The sequence below is a fragment of the Schistosoma mansoni genome, chromosome 3 (genome assembly GCF_000237925.1).
Source record: "Schistosoma mansoni strain Puerto Rico chromosome 3, complete genome".
Classification (NCBI taxonomy): Eukaryota; Metazoa; Platyhelminthes; class Trematoda; order Strigeidida; family Schistosomatidae; genus Schistosoma; species Schistosoma mansoni.
Window position 1 is genome coordinate 2,732,458 of NC_031497.1, and position 13,128 is coordinate 2,745,585.

General features: G+C 35.7%; 1 protein-coding gene across 1 annotated transcript in view; it reads right to left on the reverse strand.

Moving 5' to 3' along the window:
* Positions 1-13,128, reverse strand: part of Smp_074030 (tyrosine kinase) — a gene marked incomplete at its 3' end in the record, with an annotated part of 64,260 nt that overhangs the window by 13,258 nt on the left and 37,874 nt on the right. The window contains exons 12-14 of the mRNA XM_018798891.1: positions 11,663-11,892; positions 9,945-10,394; positions 4,248-4,476 (exon numbers count right to left, since the gene is read on the reverse strand). Of these exons, the coding sequence (XP_018650735.1) occupies positions 4,248-4,476; positions 9,945-10,394; positions 11,663-11,892 (909 nt within the window). The remainder of the gene's footprint in view (positions 1-4,247; positions 4,477-9,944; positions 10,395-11,662; positions 11,893-13,128) is intronic.

Genomic DNA, 13,128 nt, shown 5'->3' on the forward strand with positions numbered 1-13,128 from the left:
ATTGCATGCTTTGGGTATCATCGCACATTAAGGCAATATCGTCCGCATACTCAAGGTCGAGAAGTCGTTCTCCAGGCAGCAGATCCACACCGCCATTACTTACATCCATCAGAGCTGTTTCCAGGATGTCGTCGATGGCAAAGTTGGAGAGGAATGGTGAGATTCGTTACGTCTGGCCGAATGTGAACGTTATTATTCGCTTCCCTAAGCTAGTTCCGTACTCCCAATCTAGAAGTACTCCGCGACTTGAAGACCAGAGAAAAGGCACAAAGTGTGTGGGAAGCACTTTACTACAGGTTTCATTTGTGTACAGAAAACATAGAGTTTTTATAGTAATTTAAGAGCACTTGAGTTTTACTGAAAGTTCTAGTATACTGCTAAACATAGTAGCAATGCATTAATCAGCCAATCAGGATCTCCACATGTGACTTTTCCATTTTCGTTCTTTTAGTAACATAACTTCACATTACTTCTAATTAATCGCTGGTTGGTTGAAATGCTCGTTGATGACCCATGAGCTTGTCATGTCGCTTGCGAGAAAATTGCAATGTCATCCCAACACCTCCCCTTTTTTTGAAGATTCGGGGTAGGTATCCAAACTGCATTTGCCAACTTCATCCTCCCCCACGAAACAATGTTGGATCCTCATATCTCCAAATTACAATTAATATGACATTATTTATGTTAGGATATTCACAAGAATATCCCAAAAATTATCTCGAATGTAAAATGGTATGTTTTCAGACTCTTCACATAATTCGCATGTTATTTCCTATTGGCCATTATTTACAGTGTCCTAACTATGACTTTCATGTGTCGTTTCCCTATTGGTCAATTTTGAGTCGTCCTAATTATAACCTTTACGTGTCCTTCCTTTCCATTGGTTACTGATAATAGTCATCGTAACTGTATAAATATGCCTTGTCTGTAAACCATTTTTGTTCTGCTGCTGACCCCATAAACAATTCTCATTTAACGGCTGTGTTCTGATTTATTGGAGTTGGGGAACAGTATTGGGGTCGAACTAGGATATCTGAATTTGGTCAATCGGTAGAATTTCGCGTAGTCCTATCGCAATACCCACGCTATATTTCCCATTATAACAATTTGGCGACGGAGATTTTGCAAACAAGTTGCTGACTAGCTATGGATCCAGTTAAATTAGAAGAATTGTTCAAGCAACAGCTGAAGCTGATGGAGATGCTTACTCAGATGCAGATCTCTTCCCGAGTCTCATGTACACCAACAATCCCTCAATCAGTCGACGGTATTACCAGTAGTATTTCAGAGTTTCTTTATGATCCTGATGCCAATATTACATTTGATACCTGGTTCAGACGTTATGAAGATCTTTTTAAAGTCGACCTTGCTGACAGAGATGATTCGTGGAAGGTGCGTCTTCTCCTTCGAAAACTTGGTCCATCAGAGCTTGATAAGTATTGCAACTATATTCTACCGCAGAACCCACGAGACCGTTCCTTCGATGCCACTGTTCAAACTCTCAGTCAACTTTTTGGTGACCATCATTCACTTTTCAATACGCGTTATCGCTGTTTAAAACTGGTCATGAACGAGTCCGATGACTTCTTAACCCATGTTGGCATTGTCAACCGTGAGTGCGAACGGTTCAAGCTCAAATCCCTTACCGACGACCAATTCAAATCCCTCGTATTCATATGTAGTCTTCAGTCACCCAAATTCTCCGACATCAGAACTCGATTGCTGAACCGCCTTGAACAAGACCCTACGCTGACACTTAATGCAATCGCCGACGAGTATCAACGCATTGTCAACCTGCAGCGTGACACCACTTTGGTCCAATCTGGGGGCCAGGGTGGTTGCGAAGTTCACGCTGTCCAACGTCAGAACAAATCTCCGAGATCAACAACCTGTGGTCCTACGAAAGCCAATGCTCCTTCTTTCTCTAATCACTCCAGACCGGTTCACAAGAAGCCCCCCTCTCCATGTTGGCACTGTGGAGCCTGGCATTATGTGAAATTTTGTCCATTCAAACAGCAGCTGTGCGATCGCTGTCATAAAGTTGGTCACAAAAGCGGTTTTTGTCAATCCCATCGACCCAATAGTCGTCGAAATGCACAGACGCAACGTCGTTATACTAAAAAGCAGCTTCCCTCATCAGGAAGTTTAGCAGCAGTCTTCCACACCCATGCCGCCACGCGACGCAAATTTCTAACCCTCTCAATCAATGGTCAGCCAGTTCGATTGCAGTTGGACACTGCATCAGATATCACTATTCTGTCAAAAGAAACTTGGCGAACCTTGGGTCAACCTCCCATCAAACCATCTTCGCAGACAGCCGTTAGTGCATGTGGTGGTCATCTCCGCCTTCATGGTGAACTTAATTGCTGTATTTCGTTCAGAGGTACAACCTTCAAGGGTACGTGCTACATCACCAAATCCCCTCTCAATCTTCTGGGTTTAGATTGGTTCGAAGAACTTGGTCTTGCCAATCTACCTATCAGCACTATCTGTAATCAAGTAAAAACTCCTGCTACTACACAACAGCATGCTGCAGACCTCCAAAATCGATTCATCGAACTCCTCCAGCCTGGTTGGAAGCTACGAACAGTCCATAGTGCGATGGCACCCAGGCGAGTAACCCGGCAGAATCCTCGAATGCAGAACACTAGAATTCCCTACAAAGTTGGTGCGAAAGTGTATGTGCGGGACTATAGACATGGGTATGATAGATGGATAGAGGGTGAAGTCGCAAAGAGACAGGGGAAGGTCATGTATGAGGTCAGAGTAAACAAAGAAATCTGGACCAGGCACCATAATCAACTAAGGCCAAGAGAATCCAAGGAAAAAGTTGAAGTTACGAAACGCATCCCACTCGATTTATTACTGGATACTTTCCAACTTCCGCCAATACCTACAACGGAGGCAACTCAGTCATCTAATCAAGCAGAACATTCTTCAAGTTCTCGGTCGTTACCTCGAAGGAGGTCGGCACGCAAACGCAGAAAACCAAAGAACTTTCAGGTAAACCCACGATTGCGTCGCTATTAATTTTTTCCAAGGGGAGGTGTTAGGATATTCACAAGAATATCCCAAAAATTATCTCGAATGTAAAATGGTATGTTTTCAGACTCTTCACATAATTCGCATGTTATTTCCTATTGGCCATTATTTACAGTGTCCTAACTATGACTTTCATGTGTCGTTTCCCTATTGGCCAATTTTGAGTCGTCCTAATTATAACCTTCACGTGTCCTTCCTTTCCATTGGTTACTGTTAATAGTCATCGTAACTGTATAAATATGCCTTGTCTGTAAACCATTTTTGTTCTGCTGCTGACCCCATAAACAATTCTCATTTAACGGCTGTGTTCTGATTTATTGGAGTTGGGGAACAGTATTGGGGTCGAACTAGGATATCTGAATTTGGTCAATCGGTAGAATTTCGCGTAGTCCTATCGCAACACCCACGCTATATTTCCCATTATAACAAGGAACTTAAGATCAATAAGTATAATCGTCTAGACCAGCTAAATCTAGTCAGTTTTATTTGAACTACCAACAATAAAAAAAACTATTTAAATCGAAAAGTAGCTACAAGATGATGTAAAAAGTGTTGTGAAGTAAAGAGTCTTTATTTTGTCACAGAGATATAAGAAGTAAAAAGAACAGTTGATTCGTTCGCATTGTATAATTGAAACTTCTGTTAACGTCAAGGACTGGAATTGATCAGTCATTTTTGGCCAAACTCTAACAGGATGAAACGCACTTCCCAGAATCCGTTGACAGCCACTATCCAACGTTACTTATAAGATGCTCTTCATTTGAAAAAAATATCAAGTTAATGCAGATATTACAAACGAGATTGATCAATTACAGTCCAAAACATCAACGGAAAGATTCAAACAACCAATACAAATACAATGGGAATATTTTAGCAATAAAAATAGATTAAAATTCATCCCGTTATACAAGCTAGTAGCTATCTGTATACAGTAACTAAGTAGCGTTTGAAGCGAACGGTACTGAGTGAGTCCTAGTGTGAATATCAACACTGGGGTGCAGATACACCTAGCAGACGAGTCTCAAATAGGGTGAAACGCGCGGGTTGGATTCCATTGCTAGCAACTATCTCACTCTGTTAGTCAAAAAACAAAGTTTGTTTAAAATAACTTCTCGAATAAGCGATAAGGGCGAAAATCTTTCATATATATGTTAGAGTAATGCAGTTATTGACAAAATTTAAATACGATCAGAAAAGAAACTCACTTTCTAAGAAATCCCAAGTGGAATGTACACTAGTGTCCAACACCTTAAAACGTTTAACAGAAGTCCATGAACCATTTCCAGCTAAAGAAACACTCATAATTTGAAATTCATAAACACCAGAACGCAAATCATATAATTGCACAGAAACAAAACGATCGGTCACAGTATTTTGATTTATTAACACAGGTAGATTAATGGCATTTAAACATATTAAAGACCAAATTCGTTCCTAGTATTAAAAAAATTAGGCAAAGAATAAAATAACTGAATAAATAAAAAATTTCAATAGGGAAAAATGAAACTATTACTGATAAGAAATGCAGATATTTTTTAGAAGAGTTTCGTGAAGGTCGATTTAATTTGTAGTCAGTATTTATCACTTATTGATATTGTTTAGAAATGTATGTTAGGAGTGCAACAGTTATCACCAATAACAGTATGATCGTCACAATATATCACAAATCGACCAACGTTGGAATTATGTTATTGGACATCGATTCGGTGGCTTTATTGTTCAAGGATTCACCACACAATCTGTAGACCTTGTGTTTGACTCTTAGTTATGTCAGGAATGGACACTACTGGAGAGTCCCATATAAAGTTGAAACAGCTGTCCAATGTTCCGTAGTTCACAGTCATACCTTAAATGAGAACAACTAAACTGACTGAACACATAGTACAAAAGTGAAATGCTAACTTATACTACAAATTAAGTGTTAAAGTAAAGTTTACAAGTGTCTTCGACATACTTTTCATTCATTTCAAAATGTAAGAAACAAAAGTAGAGGATGCCTGTTTTTTTAACTTCAGTTTATATCCAGGTTTGTCAAAAATTTTTTTTTTGAGATTGTATAGAAGGCATGTAATTCAAATGGTTGATTTCGGAGAAGTTTTGTTTTTGGAGCTGGATGGATTGATCGTTTACCGTTTATACTCAGTTATTATGTAATTTTTTGGATTTCCGCTATGGTAGTTGAGAACTTGATTTGTGAGTGGGTTGACTACCGATTCAACTGTTCAGTTTTCATGTATTGGTTCTAGTAATCAACGCATCCAGAAAAAAATGATACTGAGATTAAGACCCTCAACATAGAGGACGAAAGTCCACCAGAATGAGCTTATAAGATAGTAAGAAATAATTATTTCTTATAAATGATAATAGTAGACTTAGTACTGTTTCAGTTAATGTATGTATATTAAAGATTGTGGACTGAACAAAGTAATTTCCATGATAAAAATACACTTAATTTTCAATATGAAATTCCACTATTTGTTATTTCTTAATAATATTTAAACAGGTATGATATTATTAATTAATGATCATGGGATCAATCATCAATGGAAGTAAATACTATTGCTCAGGATCAGGAATCTGTTGAAGTTAGATATTAAAACCATTGGGTGCTAACTCAGAAGTCTAGATGTTAAGCATTTGCGCGTAAGACCGAAGGTCCGGTGCTCGAGTCCCATGTGCAGGATCGTGGATGAGCACTGCTAAAGAGTCCAATACTAAAACGAAACGGCCATTCAGTGGTTTCAGGTTTGCAATGGTGGTCCAGATTAGGTCGACTCATGAATTCAACAAGTAAAAATATACTACAATTTCTATGAATCTCCATTCTAAAAATACTAATAAGTTTGTTAGGAAATGCACCATAAATTTTCGGCTAATATAAAGTAAACATAGTGGCTGGATATACCTTTTCTGGATGCATAAGTTTGGTTTTCTGGAGTTGATCCAGATGGCTTCGACTATGTAAAGTAATCGTAATCTAGCTCTTTGAGGTCGAGTTTTCGGAACTTGATATAAAACAGAGAAGGCTTCCTCTATTTTGATATGATGTCCACTGTCTACCAAGTGAGAAAGGATGGCGCTGTTAATGGATTTAGTGACTCCTTTTCCCAACCATGTTGGTACATGTTCACGAATACGCAAGGATAAAGCCCTCTAAGTACGGCCTATGTAACTAGCTCCACAGGAGCAGTTGAATTGGTATACGCAAATGGAAGAGCCCATCTTTGGTAACTTATCCTTGATTAATTGTGTAAGTACTGGTTTAGTTGAGAAAGTGATGTGTAGCTTGGCGGCGTAAAACTTCCTTTCAACCGATCTTTTCAGTCGGCGTGTTAGAATATCACCCGTTATGTCACCTTTGAAGTCCAGTTTCAAATACAAGGTTTTTTTACTCACTATATCACAATTTCTTCTTTTTTTAACAGTATTTTCTACTAGGTATTTTTTAACGAACTTATCAGGGTAGCCATTATTTCGCAATGTATTTTTTAGTATATCTATTTCACTATCAACACTGTCCTCAGAACATAATAGCTTGATTCTCTGGCTGAGACGTTTAACCAAATTTATTTTATACTGAAGTGGAGTGAAGCTTTGGAAATGGGTATACTGACCCGTGCATGTATTCTTTCTGAATATATTTCGCTTGATGGAACCATCTTTCCTTCTAGAAAGTAGGACGTCGAGGAAAGCTATACTATTGTCGTTCTCTTCCTCGCTGGTGAATTGAATAGCTGGGTGAACGTTATTGAAAAAGTCCAACATCTTCTGTTTGTCAACCATTTTGTCGCAACAGGAAAGGAAAATAGGGATACCGATTCTAATAAATAAGATGAAAGAACTCCTGTTTAAATGTACTATGAATATCTACTTTAAGTTTAACAATGAATTTTACAGACAACTAGATGGAGTAGCAATGGGATCACCACTAGTCCCGATCCTTGCTGACATTTTTCTGGCCAAACTGGAAAATGGACCGTTAAAAGATGCCCTAAGTAAGCTAGACTACTACTGTCGATACATAGATGACACATTAATCGTATGCGACGAAATGGTTGACAAACAGAAGATGTTGGACTTTTTCAATAACGTTCACCCAGCTATTCAATTCACCAGCGAGGAAGAGAACGACAATAGTATAGCTTTCCTCGACGTCCTACTTTCTAGAAGGAAAGATGGTTCCATCAAGCGAAATATATTCAGAAAGAATACATGCACGGGTCAGTATACCCATTTCCAAAGCTTCACTCCACTTCAGTATAAAATAAATTTGGTTAAACGTCTCAGCCAGAGAATCAAGCTATTATGTTCTGAGGACAGTGTTGATAGTGAAATAGATATACTAAAAAATACATTGCGAAATAATGGCTACCCTGATAAGTTCGTTAAAAAATACCTAGTAGAAAATACTGTTAAAAAAAGAAGAAATTGTGATATAGTGAGTAAAAAAACCTTGTATTTGAAACTGGACTTCAAAGGTGACATAACGGGTGATATTCTAACACGCCGACTGAAAAGATCGGTTGAAAGGAAGTTTTACGCCGCCAAGCTACACATCACTTTCTCAACTAAACCAGTACTTACACAATTAATCAAGGATAAGTTACCAAAGATGGGCTCTTCCATTTGCGTATACCAATTCAACTGCTCCTGTGGAGCTAGTTACATAGGCCGTACTTAGAGGGCTTTATCCTTGCGTATTCGTGAACATGTACCAACATGGTTGGGAAAAGGAGTCACTAAATCCATTAACAGCGCCATCCTTTCTCACTTGGTAGACAGTGGACATCATATCAAAATAGAGGAAGCCTTCTCTGTTTTATATCAAGTTCCGAAAACTCGACCTCAAAGAGCTAGATTACGATTACTTTACATAGTCGAAGCCATCTGGATCAACTCCAGAAAACCAAACTTATGCATCCAGAAAAGGTATATCCAGCCACTATGTTTACCTTGGCCTACGACTGGATCACCGGATTCCTAAACTAAATATTATAAACCTCTCCCTTTTTTGTTGATCACCCCTACCTTAATCTTCACATCCAACATTCCCAATTCGTTTATCTTAATTACCTTGATAACACTACTTTCATTACGTATTATATTCAAACAATAATACTATTATTATTACTATTACTACTTATCATTATCTCAATTAACAAAATGAAATTCTCCTACTATGAATTTTATTCACACAATTTTTGCATTTTCATTTTTGCTATATTACTATTATACTGATTGTGATTGGACACTTTCTGGCAAATCATTTTGACCTTTCTAATCTACAAATAACACTATTTTAAAGTATATATGTCGTAACAGATGCAAACGTTCACCATTTTTAACACATAACATTGTCCAATTAATTAATACACGCCTCATTTTGGCCTTTGTAAAATATCACAATAATTATGGACTTATAACTGTAGAGCCTGATGATGAAGTTATTGAAAACAATTGTTCACTCAAATATTGTTCTTTTTTTTAAATATTCTATGAGGATCTTTAAACTGCTAATTTAAAGTAATAAAAAGCATAAAAATATTATTTATGAAAAGTATATTTTAAATAATTTCAGCTATTGAAACCTAAATAGTCCCAACTCTTCATCCAGCAAACTTGCCTGAACTTCTTCAGGGTAATAATTAAAATCAAAATTATCAAAGAATAAATAATGTTCGATAGTCAAATCAAATCTTTACTGTGTTTATCTAATCATATTCAAATGTTAACTTGGGTATGTAGAATAACATGAGTCAGAAAGGTGTGTATAGTGTATAGCCCATACATACAGCACTTTTACTGTCTATCTTTCTTTATACGTACCATAACCTGTCTGAAATATTTCAGTCCCTGCGAAGTTGATCTTGTGTCCTGTGCCTAACTCATGTGACGCTATCATATTAAATTCAGCCTGTTGGTTTTCTTTCTTTGTAATGAAATAACAACTCCTGTTAATTAAATTGTACTCAGCGCTCAATATCTGTCAAACAATTCGTTCAAATATTAACGAATATTAGTATAAAACCGCATAAAAATTTTTTCTACAAACGAGGATTTAAACTGTCTTCTGTAATGTGTTCTCCAGTAAAAATTAGAATAGATAAGTCAGAGTATAATAGGGAGAATGTGTGCATGTGAAGATTAATCAAACATTGAAAACTTTGGAAGAACCAACAATGAATATGAATTGATCAAAGTTTTCAATATAACTTCTGAATTATGGGATCTAGTATGAGTACATATTATCAATAATCTGGAGATTCACAATAGTATTTTCATTTGTCATAAAAGTTGAAACCTTTTACACATGAAAAGTCAAGCCTAAAAAAACCCACGAACACTGTAAAAGTTTAGAAAAAAAACCTAGCTAGACAGTCAGTCAGTTAGTCAGAAGCAATATGGAATCTGTATTAAAGGTGAATCGGTTCAAAATTCCACAATACAATAGTACAGCTAAATGAAATTATCAAGGTAAATATCAGAATAGTAGAAACGACAAACCTACTAGTAGTAGAAAAAACTAGGCATACAAAATATGATTCGAGAAGAGATGAACTAGCGAAAAGAAAAGGATAAAACAATTTTACAACTCAAGATCTAGTGGAATACAAAGAGTGAATATTTATGCCAACAGTCAATAACTACATTGATCAATGGTATTACTTGGTTTGACAGCTAAAAAAATCCAAGAAGCATAAACTATCACAGTGGAATAGAATAATGTGATTTCAATATATGTGCTAAGGATAGAATTCAATCAGTAATGAGTGTATACATTGGGAAATCATTATATTTACTTCTTTTCTCTTGTAGATTATTAAAAAGTTTATTTCTGGGTTTGAATCAGATAAAAATAAACATTAAAAAAATTATTTGATCTATATCAGTATAAGACTTACTTCATGATTACCATCGTTGGGTAAAATTGATGACGGCTTATTGGATATCGATTCTCCATCTAAACGTCTATACCGAATCCAATAACGCAATGTTAAACCATTAGGTTGTGTTGGAGGCCTCCATCGTAGTTGTTTAACTGATATTTTAGCAGAAGAAGATAGTTTTCCTATTTTAGTGTGATTAAATTGTGAATTATTGACGAAAGTGAAATTAAACATTTGATTACATAGATTTGATTCTCGTTTCATGGATGACGACAATGATTCAGATGGTGGACAATTATTATCAATATCTGTACCAAGATTTTCATCAACTAACTGAATGGAATTAGAATCAATATCATCTACACCGATAGAAGCATCTGTACGTTGTTGAATGATACTTCGAGTACTGCACCATGGCATTTCCGCAATAGCATTGTAATTATTTTCATTGAAGTAAGTTAAATTCTAAGGGTGTATAAAAAGTAAATTTTGTAGTAATAAAAAAAAACTTGATAACATTATTAGTAAACAGTTTGAATGTAGAATAGTTTTACAACAATCAATTTCAAATGAAGAATGAAGGTGTCTTACTGTATGAAGTTTAGAGAATATTTTTTCTTTGATTCATCTTGATCTTTATCAGAAGGGGGTTTTGTGGAGATTTTAGTAATTCTTATATAGTTGAGATCATGAGTCAATTGAAGCTAGGCCACCATGGAAAACCTGGAAGCGCTGGATCTTGATCTATTAATATGGTTGGATTAAATGATAACACAATATACAAAGTCGTAACAATGATAATCTTCGATTTTGAGGATGGAAAAAGTCCTTGGATAAACATAGTGATTGAGAGAATAATTCATAATGAACTTTCAAGAATTTTATCAGATGGTTTGATAATGATAAAGGAATCTTTCATAAATTTTTACATTTAGACTAATTGTGCTGATTATCAGTTACGTTACTACTAAACGACGAAAAAACTTTAAATCCATTTTTTATTGTTTGTTTGAATCTTCCCATTGATGTTTAGGACTGCAATTGATCAGTTTTTTATTAGCATATGTGCATCTTGTGCGAATCGCCTTAAATCACAAGTATTATAAGCAGATGGATGGTAGCTAGCAGTGGAATCCAGGCCGCGTGTTTCGTTCTATTTGGAATTCGCCATCTGGATTTACCTGGATCCCAGAATTGACGTTCACTCTGAGACTCCAATCCAGTACCATTCGCTTCGAATGCCATCGGGTTATCCGCTTAGCTAATGAATTACTGGGTTCGAGTCCCGGATTGAACATAGTGATATGAATATGACACATTTGCGATAAAACATGAAGCCCCCGGGTTTGAGCATTTCTTAGTGAAGTCATGAATACTTATTACTAAGGAGTCTTTTACACTAGGATGAAAAGGCTGTTAAATGTTTATTTTTATTTTTCAACAGCTGCACTTAGCTGATGTTAGTTCAAGTGATATAAACTTGACATTCAATTGAAGATAACAATTAAAATTTCTTTGGTTATGTTGTTTATCCTGGGATGAATAGTTTAATTGCAAAGCTTTCATTTATCGTTCCAAATGGAGCTTAATTCACATAAGCAAGTCACTGTTTTAAACAGTTCATAATGCAAATTTAACATAAATCGTAAGGGTTAACGTGGAGTGGAATAATCAAAGTAACAATAATAATAATACATGTGATAAGTTAATTAGTGTACTAAGAAAACAATTACACTTGCATTCAATGGTTCACCATTGATATCATGTGGTGAATGACATGCTGATATAACAAATAAATATTCTGTATAATGATGTAATCCATCAATAGATACACCTATGATATTATTGTTAATTGACTCATGATTCTCAACAGTATTTGAATTAGCACTGATTCGTAAATGACCATCCCATTTAAGTGGATAATGATCGTAATCACGCGGTTCCATTTTACTGAAATGAAAAGCTGAAATTCAAACAGTATACATACATTAATAAATGGAGGGTTAAAATGTTTTCAAAAATACACAAATATTATTATATGAGCGACATTTTTGGGGAATGTAGTATAACAAGTGTTTCGATAAAAGAGTGCACGAAATTCGACGAAAAAGGAATTATATTAAAAATACTGAAAGACCGGAACAAACAATTACACTTGACAAAAAGTATAAATGAATGGTTAAAAACTCGTACACCATAGTGGAGTAATGGAATTTAGTAATATAAAGAATTTAGAATCCTGCATAAATTTGCATCCAGATCAAGTTGCTAGTGTTTACATTATTACCATAAAACAATGTGAGATTTGAAAATTTGTGATCGGGAGGGTAGTGGTAGTCGTAGTAGTAGTAGTAGTATGAAAGACGTTTGAACAAAAGAATAAATGAAAACTGGGAATGAGAAGTATGAAATCAAATGAAAACTTAAAATCTAGAGAATAAATAAGATTACGAAGAAGATTTGTAGCTCAGGTGGATGATTTTGGTAGAGTTTTGTTTTCTGAGCTGGATAGAACAAAACAACCGTCCAGTTTTCGAAGCTGGTCGAAGCTAGAACTAATTCATGATTCCAACTATGAAACCTCTAGAGCTCGGACAAAGTCTTCTGTTTGAAAAATGATCACTAAGACTGATAATCTTTCGAAAAAATTGGACAGCCATTGACCTTGACCATGTAAATTCCTCGATTCACCGATGTAATTTGATAAATTCGTCTCCAAATGCATGCTTCTCCTGTCCAAAAATGAACTTATTTTGGACCCTGGAAAGTTTATAATTGAATACATCACATAGTTATGTCTAAAACATTCAAGATGCTTTTAATTCACATGACTTTACCAAAAATTTCAAATTGTCACTCAAACACTTAATATCCCTGTTGGAATTCATTATTATTACTATTATTATGTGTCGACTTACTAATGTAGAAGACAATGGTTTCTTCTTAATTTTCTCTAAAGCATTCGTATCATTTGATATGTTTTGATCGATGGAGGGATTATGCACTGCTCTATGTAAAAGAGTAGAATTTTTATGTAGTGTAGAAGGAAAATAGGATACAGCTGAAGTTGGACTGATTGGGGCTGATGTCGGTCGATTGTAAACGTCATCATTAGTCGTAATGCGAGTAAATTCAGGTAGAGAAATCTTAGGATTAACCGTTACAGAATAACTTTTTGAGTCGAATGATCCACCTGGCT